This window comes from Phasianus colchicus, chromosome 3 (genome assembly GCF_987193195.1).
Source record: "Phasianus colchicus chromosome 3, bPhaCol1.hap1.1, whole genome shotgun sequence".
Classification (NCBI taxonomy): Eukaryota; Metazoa; Chordata; class Aves; order Galliformes; family Phasianidae; genus Phasianus; species Phasianus colchicus.
Genome location: NC_143438.1, coordinates 68,444,192 through 68,466,766, shown reverse-complemented (window position 1 = coordinate 68,466,766; position 22,575 = coordinate 68,444,192). Strand labels below are relative to the sequence as shown.

At 36.3% G+C, this 22,575-nt stretch overlaps 1 protein-coding gene across 10 annotated transcripts in view; it reads right to left on the bottom strand.

The window, feature by feature from the left end:
* RALYL (RALY RNA binding protein like) overlaps positions 1-22,575 on the bottom strand; it is a 371,649-nt gene that overhangs the window by 49,779 nt on the left and 299,295 nt on the right. For all 10 annotated transcript variants that reach the window (XM_090137773.1, XM_090137774.1, XM_090137768.1 and 7 more), the window contains one exon: positions 9,255-9,287. In XM_090137773.1, the coding sequence (XP_089993899.1) occupies positions 9,255-9,287 (33 nt within the window). The remainder of the gene's footprint in view (positions 1-9,254; positions 9,288-22,575) is intronic.

Sequence of the window (22,575 nt, the reverse complement as noted above, 5' to 3'; positions counted from 1 at the left end):
CATATAGACAAGGTCTGCTTGAAACCAAATGGTATTTGATTCCAGGTTTAAAGTGTAATGATGATTAATATGTGGGTGTGTATGTGAATAAAAAGATTACTTTTGCAAAGAAACAAAGTCTTTTTCAATACCTCTCAAGTACTTCCACAATGATATGTGAACACTCTGGCACAACAGTGCTATAAAAGCTGCACTAACAACCTATAGTTTTGCCTCACTAATTTCACTGCCTCAGAATATATAATTTGCATATCCTGGTGTACCTCATTGACTCCAAAAAAAAAAAAAAAGGACAGCTCTGCAGGAAGAGTTATGTTACTTGAGAAATGCTTTGCATTTCCTCTTGTTTGTATTGATTTTAATTTCCATAAGAGTGTTCACTATTTCCAAGTAGTCAACAAATATTTCATAGGAAAAAATGTGGTCTGAAAATTGGTAATCTTTCATTTTGACTACTTGGTGTTCAGAGTGTTCCTGAAAATCCATCAGTAGTTTCTGTCCCTTGATTTAGGTTGCAATAGAATAAATGAGAACATATCCAGTAGGTAAATGATCCAGTTGGCAAATGATTGCTTTTGATAAAATTTGCAATTTAATATGACTTAGAAGTACTTTCTAGTGTCTATCTGGTTGGTTATGAAAATATTTTATGCAATTACTATGGGACAATATCTGATTCAGCCACACAACCTTACCCATGAGAAGGCTCCTAGACCTAAGTGTGAATTCAGAAAACCTGTTTTTTGTATGTCATTAGTGGCAACTGAAAAGAAAAAAAAGTCAGTAACTCTAGAATCATATAATTATTTGTGTGGGAGGGAACCATAAAAGATCATCTGGCCCAACTCCCCAGCAATGAACAGGGATGCCTACAGTTCCATCATGTTGCTCAGAGCCCTGCCCAGACCGATCTTTAATGTGTTCAGGAACAAGGCATCCATCTTGTTACAGTGGGCAACCTGTTCCAGTGCTTTCCCACCCTTATCGTGAAAAAACATTTTTTCTCATATCCAGTCTGAATCTCTCCTATTTTAGTTTAAATCCATTTCCCTTTGTTCTATCACAACAGAACAACAACAACAACAAAACCAGTAACCCCAAATTTGTGGGAAATAGATGTATGGTTTTTAAATTAAAAAAGATGTTTTAGTATTATCTACATAATCACTACCATGGCAACATAAATTACTACTTTCTGGTCATACATTCTTCTCTGAATTTTCTACTTCAGATTTAAGGCACTCATCTCAGTGTTTAATTTTACTGCAATATGGGTTGTAAAGAAATTATTTTTATTGACCAAGACTGATCTTCGCATGAATTTGGAACAAAAACTGAAGACTTTTCTAGCAAAAGTGATTAATTAAAAGTCTTAGCAATAAATCTCTCAGCACAGTTATGTTAAGACACAATATAATGTAACTTCTATTTATTTATTGTATATAACAGCAGTAGAATTCTTACGTGTGTGTTCTAATGTAAAAACATGTGGTTGATGTCAGCAGATCTGCATTTTGGTCCAAAGAATGATAAGAATTATAAGAAGCCAGCCTGACCGTGTGATAAAATAATTCCAAAACTGTATGAATAACTACAAACTGCTTATGAACAGTCGAAATCATGTTCCTCATTCTGAAAGTAGAGAGCAGTTTGGATGAAGCGGAGGCTTGAATATGAAACTAATTACTCTTAAACGTAGTCCTGCTTCTTTTCAAATTATGGTGTGTAAAGACGTTACAGTAAAGTTAGTGCAAAGTCACCTGTAAATGATGTCTGATCTGCCTGAACTCTCAGATTAAGCTAACTTTTATCAGATGATTTATCTTTCAAGCTGAAATTCTGCCTAGTATCAGGACATATCCTGATTTTATTTCAAATGAAGGATACACTACAGCACACTAACGCACAGTTAGTTAATGCACTTGCAATAAGGCAAGATGTGATTTATCATTTCTTAGTATCATACACAAGGCCACTGACAGAATAACGCTAAAGACAACATCTCCTAGCTTGAAGCTTAATAACATTTTAAAAACACCAACAATTAGGAGAGGGAAATGTGATTTATAGTTTCCTCTGAGTTAGCAATGTTTCTCTCTGAGGTACTTATTTCTGCATTGCCTCTTTAAGGAAGATTCATGCCCTGGAATGGCCATTCTCCTAATCTCTGGGGAGAATCAGTGGCTAAAAGTATCACTGCATGCTGTCATGCATACAACAGCTCACAAGCCTTTCCTGTCTATTCACAGAGTTGGAAGACACTTCTAGGAGATGTCTGGTCCAGCCACCTGTCCAAAGCACAATGACATCCAGGACTACAGAAGAGCCTTGCCCATCTGAGATTAGAAAACTTCAGTGGATGGAGACTCTACAACCTTTCTAGATGACATCTTCCATTTCTTCCACCATCAACCCTGGCAATGTAGCTATCTTTACACAACACTTTAATGAAATTATCAAAGTGCAACACTGATACCTGAGAAATAGGAAGGGATAGTACATAGTACTATGATAAATAACTCAGACCCCTCCAAACACTGATTTAGTAATCTGTAGGCCAGTGACTACTCGTTGGGCAAACACCAACAACGAGTTTGAAATAAATAGGCTGTTTCATATTGAGATTACATACCCCGAAAAAATATAGAAAATATAGTCAGAAAAATATAATCAGAAAAATATAATCAGAAAATATAGTCTTTCCTTCTTCCATCTTCCATTTTAAGATTATTGTCTCCCTTTTTGCTTTCGTGTTGTCCTTTCCCCAATAATTTCCACTCCATCCTCATATTCCTCCGTTCCAGTTTTTATTTATTTATTTATTTACTCCCCCAGAATGCTTCAACCTCCTCACCGCACTTCCGAAGCATTCTCTTATCCATAACTTTTTCCCTCTTCAGAAAGGGAAAATACCACAACACAGTTGAGACTATGGTTATTTAGTATTGAGGTACTAACATTTAACATTAATGAGCTCAATAGCTATTGTTTTTCTAGAAATACTAATGAAAGGTTAGTCTTGGATGACAGAAATAACAGAAACTAAACAAAAGGAAAAACAAATAGAATAACCAACAGAGAAAAAAGTGATCTCATGCTCTATTGCCTTTCTCAATTATGAACCCCACTGTTACTGATTATTATAGTCAGAGAGGAAAAAAGGAATTTATTAAGGTGCATATTTGTTAAGTTTGTTGCTAATAAAAGTTAATGGATGTAGGAAGAGACTTTTTTCCCCCCCAAATGTATTAGTATAATTTCTATGTGATATATATTTCTTTGTGCATGTGAAAATGGAAATACTATAGAATATCAGGCAAACAGAGGAACCAAAAAATAATCATTTACATTACAGATGAGTAGAAAAATACATAATCTGGGATCTTTAAACACCAAACAATGGTACAAAACCATCAAGTTCAGTAAATGGAACATTATCTGTTACTGTGACTTTGTAATCTATTCCTCACAGAAATACTCAAGAAAAAAAACAAAGAAACAACTTTTTATACATTTATAAAACAGCGATAATTCATCTAGTGTTTCAGAGGAAACCATTATAGAAAAAACGTAATCCTTATGGCTTTTGGTAAATTGCTGAAAGATAAGTATGTCAACAATACTGCTTGAAATTAAACCATACAGGCTTTCAGCATCTTCCATATAAAGATTCCTAGCTTTCCATGTTAGCTAATGCCCCTAATTCATTGCTATCTCTCTGGAGACTACCTAGGCAGTCTCACCACATGTAAAGCCCCTGTAGTCTCCTAACTCCTGTTGATAGCCAAAGTTTAAATAAATTGTCAATTGTGTGCAGCCCTCCCATGTTTTTCATGTAAGTGCAAATCCTGAATACCTAGACTGCATGAAAATGACAGTTAGAAGATTTTCAGGTTGGCAGTGTTACTGGTTTCGTATTAACAGTGCAAAATGATTCCACTATCTCTTCTTTTCCTCTTTTTCACTCCACTGAAGGAAAATAACTTCCTAGTTATCTTTCTTCGAAAACCAGATGGGAACAGTAGGAATAGTGTCTGCTTCTTCAGCTGGTGCTATCTGATAATCAGAATGAGAAGCATTATCCGTATTTGTTCTACAAGAGCTACAGAATGTGGGTATGTTCTGCTTTGTGCCTTATAACCTAGTGTCTGAAAAAAAGCACAGACTATGAATTGAAATAATCTGTATAATATGGAAGTGGATCGATTAATTCATAACAGTGGGAATTTGGTTTTAACCAGGCATTTAATTTTAACTTTGTCAGTTCTTAAGAATAAGTTCCCTCAAAAAGATGTCTGAGTTCAGGACTTTCTACAGATTTTCTGCAAAACATCTTTATTGAAAAGAAACCCTCAAACAGAAAATGTGGGAGACAAATTCCAGCTGTTATATATTTCTCAGAATAATTCTGCAAGAAGAAAATTAAGGAATTTTTCTTTATGCATTTTGGAAGTATTTCATAAAGTTCAGCACATCTACATTCCTTCACCTGTTTAGAAATACTCCTGATTCAAATGGTATTTTGATTAGGCTGTGATTTGAAAATACAAACCTATGACTATTCCGTATTTTCTATAATCATATACTGTCTAGAAACAGGATCTTTGTGGGGAAGGCAGTAGTTCATTCAGAATTGTAGTGGCTTTACCGAGAATGTCAAAATACACAGCAATTAGTGCCAGTTGTACCTCTCTTCTTTCTTACAAGACAGACAACTATTTATTATGTAAAAAAATGCATACAATACATTAATCTCAGATACAGCTCTCTCTGGGCTTTACTCCTAAATTTATAACGTTTACGGCAACCAGTCAATCTTGAAAATAAAAGAAAAAGTCAGATGTTTGTATTGTATTTTCTTAAACATGTACACAAAAGAAAGAGACTGAATCTCAGCTGACAGTCAGATGCATAAAACACATGTATTTTCAAAGCCCATCACATTGAAGAGCTATTGCTTGCTTACCAAGAAATAATCCCATTTCTGCATTGGGTATAGATGCATCTAATCTCTTGCTAGACTCGGAAAAATCAGCTCTGTTTCTTACTTGCTCTCTTTGTCTCTTCTGATTTCAACAATATGCAACATACTATTAAATGATGCTGAGAAAGAGGACAAACATTTTTAAAAAGTTTGAAGAACTTATGTGATTTTTATTTTTTATTTTTTTTACCACTGCATGTTTTGAATCAAAGACTAGATATTATTTTAAAAGCTACATACAGTTGTAGCTAGCTACAAACCACTGATTTAAAAATCTGTTACTGTCTGAGTGTGGGTGGCATTGCACTAGCACTGCTTGTTCAGAGGCTGTGGAGTCTCCTCCTTGGAGATCTTCAGAAGCCTTGCCTGGGCATGGCCCTGAGCCTCCTGCTCTGAGTATCCCTGCTGGAGGAGGGGGTGGCTCCTTCTGAGGGCCCTGCCAACCATTACTGATATATCCATCTCTTGCATAGTGAATGATGGAGCATTGGTGTGGTGGTTTCACATTTGTAAGAAGCTAAGCTCCACCATGCTGATCTCTTACTTGCTCTCCTCAAAAGGACAGAGGGGAAAATATGATGAAAAATAAACCCTGGTATGTTGGGATAAATGAGATTCTTCAACAGTTACTGTCACAGGTAAAACAAATTCAGTGTATGGAGAATATTGTAATTTAATGTCAACTACCAGCAGACTAAAGGAGTGAGAACTAAAAACAAACCCAGAACATCTTCCTTCCCATCCAGCTTCTCCCTCTGAGCGGAGCAGGGGAAAGGGAAATTGTGGTCAGTTAATCTCTGCTGCTTCTACATGGTCACTCTGCCTCTGTTCCATGTGGGGTCCCTCCCACATGTTGTCCTTTCCAGACTGATCCCACGTGGCCTTCCCACAGAATACAGCTGTCCCAGCACTGCCCCAGCATGGCTCCATACCATGGGGCACACTCTTCAGGAGAGCACTGTTCCACACTGTCCCCATGAGTGTGGCTCTCCCAGCCCTCCTGCCCCACCATGGACTGCTTTCCATGGGCTACAGCTCTGGCCTGGGGCTGCTTTTGTGGGGATATCCATAGGCTGCAGCTCCTTCAGCCACTTCTGCTGCTGCCTGTGGGCTCCTCCATGGCTGCATGTGGAGATCTGTTCCACTTGGTACATGCAGGCTGCAGGAAGACAGCCTGCTCCTCCATGTGTCTCTCCTGGGCTGTGGGAGTTCCTGCTCTGGACCTGGAGCACTTTCTGCCCTCCTTCTGCACTGACCTTGCTGCATGTAGGGCTGCTCTCTCACATTTCTCACTCATCTCTCCCAGCCGCTGTTGTGCAGCAGTTTTTCCCTTTCCTGAATTTACTCTCCCAGGGCACACCCAGCATCACTCATGGCTGTGCTCTGTCAGTGGTGCGTCTCTGTTGGAGCAGCAGGAGTTTTCTCTGAGCTGACATGGGGCAGTGAAGGGCTTCTCATAGAGGCCACCCTTGCAGCCCCCCCACCAACACAACCTTCTCACGTTAATAAAATACCCCGCAATGTCTTTTTGCATAAAAAGAAGAATAAATGAAATTTCCTTTACTGGGGGCGTTCAGGAGATGTTTCTCCCAGCATTTGAAAGACAAACCACAACAGTGAGAGGTGAGGTCTGCCTGTGCCAATCACTGTCTGCTTTCTGAGAGAGAATAAGCAATGTGTTGTTTTAAGAATCATTTTTGCTTTGTGGGATCTCTTTCTGGAAAGCTGTAGCCCAGTACACACATTGAGTCTCATGCAAAGCGTGACAGGCTCAAGCTCTTTGGCTGTCCCACTTCATGTTCCCTTCCTCTACCTAAAGAATTAACAATAGCAAAGCACCGAAAGCCATTATTTTTGACATGGCAAAATGAAAAAGGATAATTAGCTCCTACAGGCAGTATAATGAAAATGTGGAAATAAATCTCTGTTGCAGAAGGGAAATAAATTAAAGGCTTGCTTGCAGGACCAAGTGATCTGTAGGAACCAAAAGTAATATAAGCTGTTGCTTTTACCAATTCTGGCTTCAAGAGGTGTTGAGGGCACCCATGCGTTAGTCTAACCAAGTCTCAGTCAGTATTTTTTTTTTTTGCAAACAGCCTATTTTAAAGGATAGATTGTTGCAGCTATCATTCTGGTTAAAACCTCAGACATGTCTCAGCGTGAGAGTTCATCCCCTGAAGAAATGAATCCCCACATTACTGTGGGACCAGGAGGAACATCTCTCTCAGTACCAAGGAGGTGGATGTTTGCTTAGGCCTCTCCTCAGAGCACAATGCTCTTGCTTCTGTCAAAAAAACCCTTATTTGAGGTGAATGAAATGTAGCAGGAAAGGCAAAATTAGGAAAGAGGTGGTGTCCAATTTTTGCATTTTCAATCATTATCACTATGAACTTGAAAAAATAATTCAAGTACATCACAAACATCTGGGAACATATCTTTGTTCAAGTTAGACTTCCTGGGAGGAGTCCAGATTGTCAATGAAGTCGCATGCAATGACTACGGGGAGGTAACGTGCATTTACACCATGGCCACCACTCCTTTCATCTGGTAAGGAACCCAAACACAAAAGATAACCTTTCCTCCTAGGTCCTCATCCATATATATCTTAAAATTGCAAGCAAATTTCTTCAAATCATGTCATGAGCTACAAACGTAGAATTTATTATTTTATGATAACTGCTGTTTAAGATGAATTGCTACTACTGGCACAGACATTGCATTTTATTTGCTTCCTGGTATTTATTTATTTATTTTTCAATTTTATTTGCTCTTCAGCCAGAGCAACATGAAATTTCTTCTTTTTTTTTTTTAATCTTAAAGTTGAGGTTTTCAGGCAATCATTACAAGAGTGCAAGCTTAAAAAAAAGAAAAAGAACTAGTATAAATAGTACAGTATAGTAAATAGTATAGAATATAGTATATATATAGTAAATAGTATAGAGTAGTATGAAAGTTACAAAGTGGAATAGCAGGAAGTAATAATGAAAGTGATTAAATCTGGTAATGAATTCGGACATTTCAAAGCATGTAAACCAAGAGCACCTCCGTGGTTCCTACTTTCTTGTGTTCCTCCATTTGATGAACATTTCACTTATTATTCAACATTTTTTTTTTTTTTGCTGGTAGAAAGTAGAAATGGTAATTAATTAAATTAAAACAAGCCAAAGTTACTTTATGCTAAAAAACCTGAAGCATATCCCAATCTTGCTCACACTGATTTGTTGAGTTTCTATATTCTTAACTGAGATACTTTACTTGCTGTTTTTAATTCATTCTTCAGAACCTGAAGTAGTTTTATATCTGTAGTTAATAAAATTACTTGGATGCTACTGATAGTTATTTGGTAGAATTAACCTTTACATGGCTCTTTTGTACTGGGATATTTTATCTACAGTTTATGTTTTTGGTAGCATGAAATATATGGACTTATGAAGTAGGAAAAATGAAAATGACAAGAAAAAAAGGGTATACAGTTCTGAAGAAAAATGAATTGGGAATGAAAATGTTAGGAAACTAAGGAAAGTTTTATAAGAAAGAAGCTAAACAAAAAATCGTGAATAGGAAGTGAACTTTATACTCAGAAGTCAAACACAGATACCTATCATATATATATGTATATATATATGTCAGGACTAAATTTTATAAAATAATGATTTTTTTTTCAAAATGCATCACTTTTAAAAGTAAACTTTTAGAAGGATAAGATAATAATTTTAACAGAGACTAAATAACTGTTCACATGGTGATGTGCCTATGAAGACAATAGCTGTAAAGGTATGTCATTGTAAATGTCATCTATAATAAGGCTAAAACATATTCTTCTAATTAACAAATTTGATGTTTTTTTTCTGTTACCAAGTTATCAGTAAAACTTTATTTTAAAAGAAACTATCAATTCTTCACTCATCAGCTTAGACAAGTGGTATAGAGAATATATGACCGAAGAATCAGTGAAAACAAAATAATAAAACAGCTAATTTTTGCTGCAAAGTTTAATTCTTAAATGTTTTATTTTTTAAATATATATATGTATGTATATATATTTAGTCAGTAGAATCAAAACATACATTCTAGTAATTTTTTTGGAAGAAAGATACCTACAGCTGCTGTCTTTAGAGATTGATATTTACTTTTCATAAGCTTAGGTATAGCAAATACCTGAAATGTTGACAGGAGATGTTTATGCTCAGTATTATCTCATACATTATACTGTATGATAGTTGAATATATAAGTAACAACATTCTATAGAAATAACCATATTCTACTTACCCAACAGACAGAAAAGGTTCCTTTGATTCAAGTCTGTCAAGCAAATAACATGAGTTTAATATATAAATATTAATTCAATTTTGGAACATTCATATGACTGTTTTAAAATGAATACTCTCAATATGAAATTAATTTGGGGATGAATGCACAATCTGAAAAGCATAGAGGGGCTTGACCCATTATCCTAGGAGCTTCAGTTGAAAGGAGCCTCATTTACTTGACTGAACTTTGGTTTAGCAATCATTTATGAAGCAGCACATCTAAACCCTTTAAACATCAATGATTCAGATGGTTTGTGTAGCCAGGCTAGATCGAGCAAGTAAAGGATGTTTTTTTCCCCTTAATGGCAATGTTTCAGGAAAGATAATTAATCTTTTATTTTTTTCAAATTTAAATAAACACAAAATAATAATAAACACAATAAACATAACATTTTTGTGTAAATTTAAATACTTTCTTAATTTTCCTTATTTGACAGCTTTTTGATATCTTTTATTTCTATAACATGCTCATTTCTTCAATCTGAGAAATTGTAGCAGATCTGCCACAACCAGCTTTGCACTGGAGCTGAATGTTTCCAGCTTGGTAAACACAGAATCCTGCATAGTTCCAAAAAATATTGTCAAAAATGTCATTCTCAAATGCCCTGCCATTACTGCTGTCTCTGTGAGGACCTGTACCACTGCAAAGTGTCAGGAGACTCTTCTACTGGTAGTTTCCATCCAAGCAGGATGTATTATTTTACTCTATTTTTGCTCCACTTTTTGCAACTGGAAGTAATGCCTCCAATTTATTTCCGTGGAAACAGATAGAAAAGAACACAATAAATACACTATTTGATAGAGGTCAGCTACAAAACTCAATTTTTCTACATGGTCACCACCACTAGCTGTGCATTTTTACCAATGGTGAGCAAAAGCCTGCATGCAGCGCTCGTAAAAATTTGTACCAATGAAGATGACCCACTGTTATGATGGCATCAATGCTATGAAACTGTTGCCCTTGCTGTCCATCTTTCATACATCCAAACAGATGGCAGAAGGCGCAAATTCTGGTCTATGAGGTGTGTGTGTTAGGACAGGCCATCCAAGGCTGGCAACATGCTCCACAGTCTTCAAACTGCTATGGAACCTGACGGTATTGTGCTGTAAGAGAAAGGCTGTCATCTTCTCTGGTGTGACTCTGGAACTTTGAGCTTTCAGCTTAGTCAGCGTTGTGATGTAGAGGTCAGAACTGATGGTTTGTTTGGGTTCTAGGAAATCAAGAAGGATCACCCCTTTCCTATCCCAAAAGACAGTGCTCATCACTTTATTCATTGAGAGATGTGTCTTTAATTTTTTCTTTGACGACTAATTCATGTTGCCAATCTATGGACTGCTGTGATGACTCCAGATCATAGTAGTGACACTATGTCTTGTCATCATTAGTGATGAGATCCAAGAAGCTATCAACTTAAGTGTTGTATTAGTTGAATAAGTTCTGACAAATTTGCATATGATGTTCTTTCTGTTCCTGTGTATTTATCACTGTATTTTTGAAAGGATTATATGACTATGTCATTAAAAAATATTACGTCTTTTTTTTTTTTTTGGTGAAGTATTAGCTTTTTAAAAAGACGTTTTTTTACAGTTACCATTGGAAATTTATTTTTCATTTACAGTATGTTCTTCAGATGTAATTTAAACCCTATTTTCATGAGATTAGATCTCCAGTGATTTATAAGAGTGACTTTAGACTTGAGAAAAGTAGAAGTATATCCAAAACAAAGTAACTTTTCTCTTGTCCTCATGGGTATACCTGGGCTTTCCATTTCTTTCTGGAGTTATATCAACATAGAAGTTACTGAATAGAAGAGGAGTCACTGTTGATTATTACTAGAAGCACAATGGAAACTTGAAGGTGTGTCTGCTTGTACTCCTTGCACGTCTCTCCAGAGCAGCCCCACTGCTGATGCAAATGCTTTCCATCCCAGACTGCCATGCTGTGCACCAAACTCTCATAGCACCAAGATAATAAATATCCTGACATCTCCCATGCTTAAGCAGTATTCCATAGAGCAATGAAGTGACAGGACCCTTCACTTCACATGGGTGCGTCAGTCCTTTTCCTGCAGGGTCTGCACCAGTCTCAAATCTAGCTAGTGTTATGCTTTTATTTTTCTCCCATTTTTCTGCTTAATGCAATGAGTCAATCCTGTAAATTATCTAGATTTTGGCTCAAGAGATAATCTATGAGCAAAATGAGCAGAAATTAAAAGCCTAGTAACATTTTTGCAGACATCACACCATAGAAACTTTGTGATGAAAAGAGACTTGGCACCATTATGATGGAGGATATTTTGGTGGATTTTGCTTTCATATTAAAAGCATGTGATAGAATGCCCTGCGGACAAAATACTGCAATTAAAAATCTATTTGAAATCCATTCTCAAGATGGAATTCAATTTGATTCAAATAGTGTTGCCCTGAGTTTGACCTCTCTCTAGTATATTCGACTAAATGGTTTTAGATAATTTGCTTCATTACTTTAAATTAGTTCAAGTGTTCCTCATAGTAAAGGAATACAATTATCTGCTGCCCTTTTATTTAAATTTCTAATTCAGTATATGACAAATTAATAGAAAGGTTTTAAAACTGCAACACCATATAAAATAACATGCCATATCATTTTTACAAATGCCATTTATAAATAACTTTTATAGTTTCTTTTCTAGCCTGCAGTACACCAAATTCTCTTGTGTTCTGAAGAAATTTCACATAATTAAATGCAGTTTCTCAAAAAGAGTAATACTGATAAGCACTAAGAGAAGTGCTGTCATGCACCTTCTGGAAAAAATGTTAAAACTGAATTTATTTATTTATTTTTTGGCCAAAAAAAAGAAAAAAAGAAAGTATCAAGTATGCAAGAAATACTGAAGTGTGCAGTAAACAAGGGGAATAATATTTTAATTGTGTACGAATGGTAATGAAGCTGCACTGATCAGGACTTTTCATTATTTCCTGAAATAGTTTTCCCACTAGAAAAATTTAGTTTGTCCAAATGTCTAGGCAAAACATCAGTTTGAAAAGTTGGAAGGCAAGTTGTCTGGTAGCACAAATGGGTCATGGAAGACTGAGGTTCTCGTTCCTTTTGATTTTGAGTTAAGTTTTATGAAAAGTCTAACGCTCTTACCTACATAAAATTGCAAAAGACAGAAGTATTTTTATGCTGTGAGAGTTGCTCAACTAATGTTGGCCACTGTAACAGGCATACATAATCAATTTATAACCATTGATATGCTACAATACTGTCACACTATGTGTTTAAGATAAGAACACCAGAAATTTCCCACTCAGCATTTTAACACTTGTAACTGAGCTCTTGTCTTGAGATATTTTACAGATCTGATTTTAAAAAAAAGTGTATCATTATTTCCCTTGCTGCTAAGCTTGCCTACACTAATGCTGATTATCTAAATCCCATCTTTGATATGCATTGAGCATGGAAATGAATAAAGATAGGAATATTGCTTCTTGTCAAGGAATCATTGCCTCTCCTTCCCAAAACTTATTTATAGGAAAAAGTAGATAACATTACTAACAATATTTGTACTGTACACAAGCAAATGGATTTTAGGCAAGTATTCTCCAAAGTAATTTATTATGAATCAATATTTTCCTAGTGGTGATCATATAATTTCCAACTCTAGAGAGCAAGTAAGACAAATATATGGAATATAAGTAACTTATTAGTCTTATTCTGACTTTTCAGTGTAATAAAACTGTCTGTCCTGAATCAGGAAAAGCAATGGTCAGGAACAAAATTGTCTTAGACAATTCATTCTGGGTTACAACTTCAAATCAGATTTCTCAAGGAGAATAACTTTTGAGTGTTGCTGATGTCATATATTGCCTTGTCTGACAGTTTTGTAAAGATATTATCATTACTATTACTATTTCCTTTTTTAATTTCCTTTCTGTTTTAGTAAATTGTTTTTATGTCAACCCATGAGTTCTATGTTTGTTTGTTTGTTTCTTCCCAATTCTCCTCTCCATCCCAACGGGAGAGGGGAGTTAGCAAGTGATGGTATAGTACTGAGCTGTCTGATGGATTAAACCACATAAGAAATAGTATTTTATGCAACTGCTATACTATCTACTGAGATTATAAATACTGAAATAGCAATCATTGGTCTTCCCTCCTTCCTTCACCCTGAAAGAAAGTAATTTTCCAATATATTTGAAGCTGTTGTAGATCTCATATATTATTTCTGGTGATGCAGATACTAAGGTTGGTCCACATAAGGCTGCATGATTATGTCACTCCATATGTAGGCATACTCTTTGTATGCCTATGATTACTGTATGATTCAGTCTGTAAGAATGCAGTTCTCCTGCATTTCATATGCTGCAAGAGTGAGATGACTAGGCTTTTTGGAGTTTTGAATTGAAAGGAATGGAATATTTGGCTTCTATTTAAAAATAAATAAAAATTCTGAAAATGTCACCGACTGTGCAGTACATTTTATTTAGCCCATTCTACTTATTACCTAAGCCCGTAATAAGGTACTAAGGAGCACTTTATGCAGAAAAAAAAAAAAAAAAATTAGAGAACTTTTAGCATGGGATATGCTAATGAGAAACTCTCTAGCCTAACCTAATACAATATACATCATTTTAAATTCTTCTACCAAATTTTATAAAATAGTTTTTTTTCACACGAGTGAAGTTTTGTAGATCCCTAACAAAACCTGAAATGTGTCACGTGGTTTGTAAGCAACAAATTCTTGACATATGTACAAACAGAATAAAAAGTAGTGTTCAATACTGGAAGGAATTGCTTTCAAGGAACTGATTCTTCCTTCTGATATCTTTCACAGCATCAGGAAGCTAAGATGAAAATAGTAGCTGGCATATGTAAAAGTTGATTTCAATATACCAATAAGATTGCACTTTGTTAAGTTGTATGCTAAGAGTGCTATTTCCCTACAGTATAGGATGGGCTGTGGGAGGGAGGGAAGAAGTGGGGGCATGGAGAAGAAAAGTAGAGGAAATAGCTTCCAATACTTATTAGTAAGTGATCTAAATTGTAGGCAGTAAACAGAGAACAAAATACAAAATCTCCAAGAATTATGAAGTTTAGAGTGATGTAATATTTCCAGAGAGCTAGAACTGGAAAAGATTATCATATCTATCTATCTAGAAATCCATCCTTCAGGTAAGAACCCTCCTGGCCCTGATTGTCTTCCCCAGCTGAAAACATACTCATTTAGTGCCTTTGTTCCAATAAGAAAAGGAAACAAACTCAAGAATGAAAGGAACTCCATGTCACTGCTGTTAATATTAATTTGCTTTTGCTGTGATACACAAATACATTTTGCAAAAATCTATGCTCTCAACAAAAGAAATAATTTTGAAAAAGTGGTAGTGGTGTACTTAGCTATCTACCTTGAAGTCCTCTTTCTGACAGCTTTAATCAATCTTTGCATGACGTTCGTGTCACCTGACCCTTTTCTGCTCCAAATCAGAGTAAGAACATTCAAGTCAATATGATCAGTCTAAAAATGTCCAGAATTAGTTCACCACGTGGGGCTGAACAAAATAGCATTGACAGATCTAATGCACACAAGCAATACTTTACCGTGTGGCTATTTGTAGTCACAAATAGATGGAGGTTTATGCAGGCGTCGCCTTTGAGGATTTCCAAGGCTAGCGGTTTAATCTCCTTTTCCCTCAATGACATTACTAACTCTTGAAAGTAGTTACTGGAAGGGCAATGTTTTGACAGTGTATGATTCATGTTTGTCATGCTGTTTCCTGGAGTAATCTCACTCTTTCAATTCCGAAAAATACAACATAAAGTTTCATGCCAATAGATACCATAAATTGCTCATTTCTTAGAACTCATAATGAATTCACACATATTTATGAATACATTTTTTTATTTTTCAGTAAAATACCTGGTGTTTTAAAAAATATTCTGAGAAGAATAGCAATCATAATCTAAGAAAAAACATGCAATTTGTAACACATTCCTAAAAAAAAAAAAATTTCTTTTGAAATTATGCATCATCTGCAGTATGTAAGTATAAATCCTGGCAACCAGGACAATATATTTTCAAACTGGGTATTCCTTGACTGGCACATTCACCAAGAAATAAGCTTGTGGGGAAATTTCACTGCTAAGAGCTCACTGAATATTAATATGTTGCTATTGTCCCACTGTGCTTTACACAGCATAGCCTTTTATGCTATTTGTAATCTTACTTAACAATCCATTTTCTCTTAAACTAAAATCATTTTTTCTGATATGATTATTTGGACTATAATATATTTATTTTAAGTTGCAGCCCCTCATTTCTCCAGCCTTACTTATGTGTTCACAGAAATCTAAATCTGTAATCCAGTGCCACGTGTCTTTGGCTGTTTCCAAGCCACCTAAACTGTATCCTTGCAGTATATCAACATCTCCCAAACCAAACTGCATACACAATTCCACACAATTAGAGGAGTTACTTTACATGAGAACAGATGTCTAATTAAGAGCCCACAAAATGGTGTTCAGAAGCACAGCCTTCTCCTGCATTACTGATTACTGCTCCAATTATAGGATTACTAAATTCATAGAAATTAATAATTCTGCTGTTTGTTTGCCACGTTAGCAAAGATCCTGCTCTGTTCTCTGTCAATAATAGTTTTTCACTTTTAAGACTTCTCTAATGTTAAGATAATTATCAAACAACAGTGATTGGAAAACGAGATACTATATGAGATCAAAACATGAATGTGGAAAAACTACATTTCTGTTTCTGATTTTTTTTATATGGTGCAGGTACTATCATTTTTCTTTTTAAGATAACAGAAGCACAGCTGAGTATTTACAGAAGGCATCATTTTTTTCTGCTAGTAAACAGTGAATCCAAATTCTGATTATTTCTTAAAACAAATGTAAAAAGCCATGAAGTATTAAGGGGTGGAAATCTCACATATGGTTGGGATGGAAACTGGGCTCAGACTGTCAAGATTGGATGGCTAAATGTATTATTTCTGTTTGCCTGCAGGCAAAATCATCAGTGGTCCAGATCTTTTAGGAATTTACTTTCTGAGTTATCTGTCAAAAATTGTTCTGTTTTATTAGCACCAGAAACACTTGGATAAGAAAGTAGGCTTAGTAATTTCAATGTACCAAAAAGTAGTGAATATATTTTCTGTTCCACTTAAGTATAAACAGTGAGAAAAACATGAGAGAAAAAAAAAAAAAAAAAAAAAAAAAGAGTTTCACAGTTAGTTACTTTTGCTATGGTATACTGCTTTAAGCTTCAGAGGAGATAAAAAAAGGCAAGAAAGAAGATTAAAGACCAGGGGAAAAAAAGCAATAATAAGAAAATTAGCTATTTTTCTCCAAACTTGGTAAACTCTGATCATGAGTGTGGGCTTTTGTGGAAGAAAACATCTGCCATGTGATACCATATATCATCATCTGCAAGAGGACAAGTACTGAGCTAGGAAAAAGGAATGTGCCTCCTATGCAGATGTGTGTAAATGTCACTGGTTTCCTCTAACAAAGTGAAAAAATAAATTGCAAAAAGAATGTAAGTCTAAGGAGTAACTTGGTAGAGGGAACAAAGGCGAGTGCTAGTCTTACTGTATATGCAGGACAATCCTTCAAGTCAAGATCATAGTTTAAAATTTCTGATGGAGGTGAATACAAAAACAAAACAAAACAAAAACTGACGAGTGGCAAGGAATACGTGCCTGTAGTCACTAAAAATAGTTTCTAAAAAGAAGTAAGTAATAGTTTTATAATACTGAAGAGAAATAAAAAAAAAGTCTTACTGTTCTTCTTACTGAAGTTACAACGTAGTTTGGAAATAGTATGATTGAAACTATAATCCAAGATGACAAGCGCATTTGATAGAATAAGATCTCTTGATCTTTTTCTCTATCTGTGATTTGTCTTCAAGGTTGTCCTGTTTATTACCAAGGATGTCCTCACTCTTCCCTCACTGAAGTTACCAGGTTCTGAACATTCATGCCTGGATCATGTGAAAGGGCAAACTTGTGTCCCTGGCTGCCTCTCCCAACCCTTTTGATTACATGGATTTGTTCACTAAAAGCTCTGTGACCAAACAGACTGCAGTTAAACTGGCATCACTGAGAAAGACAGAGCTGTATATATGGCGAATGGCAACCTGGATTTGTATCAGAAATAGTGTTGTCAGCAGGAGCAGGGAAGTGATCATCCCTCTATATTTGATGCTGGTGAGACTGCACCTTGAGTACTGTGATCAATTTTGGGCCTGTCACTGCAAGAAAGATATTGAGGCCCTGCAGCGTGTCCAGAGGAGAGCAACAAAAGGTGAGGGGTCTGGAGCACAAGTCTTATGAGAAGTGGGTGAGAAACCTGGGGTTGTTCAGTTTAGAGAAGAGGAGGCTGAGGGGAGACTTTATTGGTCTCTATAACTACCTGAAGGGAGGTTGTGATGAAGTGGGGGCAGGACTCTTCTCCTGCATAACTATCAATAGGACAAGAGGGAATGGTTTCCAGTTGCACCAGGGAGATTCAGGTTGAATATTAGGAAAAATTTATTCTCTGTAAGAGTAGTAAACTTGCTATGAATTGTGAGAATTTCAGAATAAATGATCAGTTATTTTCCTATAAAGTAGTGAATGCTTCAGATGTGATCTCTGAGAATATTATTTGAAGAAATGAAAGTAAAATATGTTTTGTCAGATTTAAAATTACCTCAATTTAAACTTTAATTTAAATTTCAGTCTTTTTTTCAGGAGAAACCATAAACCAACAGTCATCTCAGATATATCCCACTGCACTAAAACAAAATATTTTATGGACAGTAATCAAGGGTATCAAAAAGATATATTTATATAAAAAGGAAGTACTTTACATTTACTCAAAAGAGATATCAAACTGTGTAATCTCAAAACAATGCATTCATAAAAAAATTATATTCCATAAGCATAAATAACTTTTTTTTTTTTTTTTTTTTTTTTTTTTTTTAGATCTTGTAAAAAAATCTAAAAATTGAGAGGCATAATCACATTTTAATGCCATTGTAAAGTATCAGAAAATAACTGATCAGGTCTATTTTCTGTTGGTTGTGCTGTGCTTCTAGGTTCTTGAAAGCCAAGAATAAAAATGAAACAAAAATGCAATAAGAGAAGAAAGAATAAAGATTTATAATAAATCTAGAACATACTCAATCAAGAAAGATCCTTATGCCTGCAGTTATTTTTATTATATGCCAGTACAGCATATAGTTAACATATTGCCAACAGCACACTACAGAAAGCATTATGCAAAATACTGCAGTATTCAAATAGAATAGTAATGCTTGTTTGGCACAGAACTTTTTGAGTTTATCTTATGTTTTCAAATGTGAGGAATGATGTTAAGAATTCTTCCCTGGAAGAGGTGATCACGTTGCCAGTCACTCTGCCTGTCACACTTTCTCCTGAAATGAAGAATGCCCAGGAGCACTCAGGACATCAACTGGAAATAATGGATGGCTGTGAGGATTGAAAGACCTACCGCATACTACAAAAAATATCTTAATATGCATCTGAGAAATGGACAGCAAGTAGAGAAAGGCTGTAAGCAACTCTTTAAGCCTCTAGTATGAAATAAAACTGCAAACCCAAAGAATATGGAAGATGTGCAGAATAATCTAAGCAGTTTTGTGATGGGTATTATAAAAATAAAATGTACTGAGGAAACTGACACAGTATTTTTGTAAAAAAACGAAACCCTTAAACTTTGATATTAAAAACATAATCATGTGCTGTAAATAAAAGGATATCTCCAGTATATTAAAACTAGACTTCTGAATAAACTAATTTCCTCCACAGGCCACAAGATATATGCCACTGTAAAGTAAAGGTTGTTTAATATGGCTAATTAGTAGCATGTTAAATCAAGCATGCTGAATTGCACTGTATGGAGAAGTGGACGGGAATGGGAAATGACTGCATTTTAATGCCACTCAGAGAGAACTGAACCATAAAGCCTGAAACTTCAGAAAGCAACTTCTAAAGAGCATGGTCTCCAAAGGCACCTTTGCCTGGGCTACATGGGAACCCAACACAGGGTGGAGATCAGGCCAGCTGAAGCAACATGAGACAAGTTCACTCAGTATTTCCTTCCACTAAATTCATCCACTAAATTCATCCCATTCCTTATCATTCTAGGGCAGGCCTCATCTTGGTGGACATCTGGCTCAAAGGCTTCATGACCAGCCAGCAGTGGGAATACTGGGAGGAGTAGACCTTGAATAACTCTTCACTGGACCTTCGAGATGTGGCTCTGAAGCAAGACCTTGCATACATGGTTTTATGGGGAAGCTTGGAGTGTGGCATACGGGGAACTTGTTCAAAAACTCCCAGATAACTCTTTGAAAGCTTTGTTAATCAACTAGAATACTAAATTGTGTTGAACAAGGAGAGTGAACAGGCACCCCTACAATGCTCAGTAATTATCTTCCCATTTTACTTCCAAATACTAGTTCCCTGCTTCCCTACATTATACAAGCATTAATTCACTCTTTGTGGGGGTTGTTCTTGGCACACAAACTAGTTTTTTCAGCAATCAGACTTGGATGTAATTTGGGACAGTTTGCTCCCAGCTCCTTCCAAATAGCACTAGTGACACCACATTAGATTTGGCTTCGTGTACCCAGCACAGTCTCCAGCAGTTCTCACCTCACACACCTCATGTCTGCAGCAGCCATACACATTTTTAGGCCTCTAAAGCTTTAACACCTTGTAAACATCGTGATGGAGAACCAATATGAAAAATAAATGGCTAAAACAATTTTATGATGTAATGAAATGAAATACCAATCCATTTGATTATTTATTCATTTTAGTTCTACAAGCTGAGGGATGAAAGAATTGAGCGCAGCCCTGCTGAAAAGGACTTAAGGGTACTGGTGGATGGGAAACTGGACATGAGCCAGCAACATGTGCAGCCCAGAAAGCCAACTGCATCCTGGGCTGCATCAAAAGAAGTATGGCCAGCAGATTGAAGAAGGTGATCCTACCCCTCTACTCTGCTCTGGTGAGGTCTCACCTGGAGTACTGTGTCCAGATGTGGCATCCTCAGTATAGGAGAGACATAGACCTGTTGGAGGGCATCCAGAAGAGCGCAACAAAAACAGTTCAAGGTATGGAACACCTCTCCCACAAGGACAGGCTGAGAGAGCTGGGGTTGTTCAGCCTGGAGAAGAGAAGGCTGTGAGGTGACCTGATAACAGTATCTAAAGGGGAGCTACAGAAAAGAAGGGGACAGACTCTTTAGCAGGATCTATGGTGAAAGTACTGAAAGGTGAAATGGTTTTGCACTAAAAGAGAGTAGATTTAGGTTGAAAATAAGGAAAAAGTATTTTACAGTGAGGGTGGAGAGGCTCTGCAAGAGGTTGCCCAGAGGTAAGGTGGAAGACCTGTCCTTGGAGACATCAAGGTCAGACTGGACCAGGCTGTGAGCAACTTGACCTAGCTGCAGATGTCCCTGCTCATTGCAGGGGAGTTGGACTATGTGACCTTTGAGATCACATGATTCTAAGATTCTATGACTTGGATACTTTAGCAAATTACATTGTATAATGCATCATAGGATATCACACATCTGAGAATACCACATTGCTGACACAAACAGGCCCAGAAAGCACACTGATGGTAACCTCTTGGTACAATCCATAAGAGAGCCAACTAGAAAACCCTCCTGGATTTGTTGCTTGTAAAGAGAAGGTCCTGTGAGTGAAGTGGTAATTGGTGGCCATCTTAGCCTCAGTGACCATGAAGTAGTTGAAACTTTTAAGTAGTTGAAACCTTTAATGACAGGAGGAAAAAAGGGAGAGTGGATTTTAGGCTGCTCAAGGAATTGTCTGATTCTGTTTTTGAAAATATTGCTGTTCATCAGCGCTGTTCACTTGCTAACTATCACCTCAATAACAAAGTGTTAGGAGTGGGAGGTGCAGAAAGTCAGCTTGGCTGAACAGGGATCTTCTGAGCTTAGGTGGAAAGTTTATGGCAATTAGAAGAGAGGTCAGATTACATGGGAGGACTAGAGAGATGTTTTCTGCAGGGAGAAAATCTGTGTAGCCAAAGATAAATTGGGATTGAAGCTGGACAGTTCTGTTCAGGACAACAAAAAGTTTCTTGAACATGTTTCTGCAAATAGCATAGGGCCAGAGTCAAAGCTTGTTTAAATGACTGTACAGCACATCTACTGTTTCCTCTTTACACACTATATCTACTGACTTATTAAAGAAGGAAATTATTTTGGTTCAACATCATTTCCTCCTGATAATGCAGATCGATTTTTTTTTTTTACTATCTTACTATCCTCTAAGTGTGATAAATTTTGTTTCTGTTTTTTTTCCTGATGATCTGATAATTTTATGGCTTCTCCTCTTTTTAAAATATAGGTGTACACCTGTCAATATCTGCTGTTATTCTACCTTATGTGACCTCCATAAGTTTTTGAAAACAATTAATAATAGTTCACACACAAATTCAGCTAGTTCTTTACAGTCTTTAGGGTGAATTCATCATAATATTTCCATTGAATTCACATTCCCATATTGGTTATCCAATTCTTTGATTCCATCCCTCTGGCTAAAATTGATTTTCTTAAATAGCTTGTCAACTAACTTTTTTACTAATGCAAAAGAAGCTTTTCCTGTATAGTCTACTATTTTCTCTCCTTTCTTACAGCATGATAAAAAGTTACAGAATTATATAAAAGTAGAAGTTACTCTAAAACTAGTCTTTCTGTTGTATTTTATACCTTCATTTTCCTCAGACATTCTGGTTTCCTGTTATCGAAAAGCCGACACACTGATGGAGCTGAACTGAGTGGTGCAGTTAATGTGACAGAAGGAAACAATGCCATCCAAAGGGACCTGGACACATTTGAAAAGTGGGTCCACATGAACCTAATTAGGTTCAGCAAGGCCTAGTGCAAGGTGTTGCAGTTGGGTCGCAGCATTCTGAGATTAGACAAGGGGGAAGAACTAATAAAGAGATACCTATGGAGAAGGACTTGGGGGTCCTGGTGGCTGAAAAGCATGATGCAAGCTAATAGTGTGCAGTTGCATCCTGGAGAGCCAACTGTATCATGGGCTGCATCAAAAGAGGCAGCTGGACTTGTTCAGCCTATAGAAGAGAAGGCCTCATTGTGGCTTCCCAGTACTTAAAAGAAACTAATAATCAGGAGGGACTTTTTATATGGACTAACAGTAACAGAACAAGGAGCAACGATAGAGTGAAATTTTCACTCAGAGAATGGTGAAGTACTGATACAGGCTGCCCCGAGTAGTTATGGA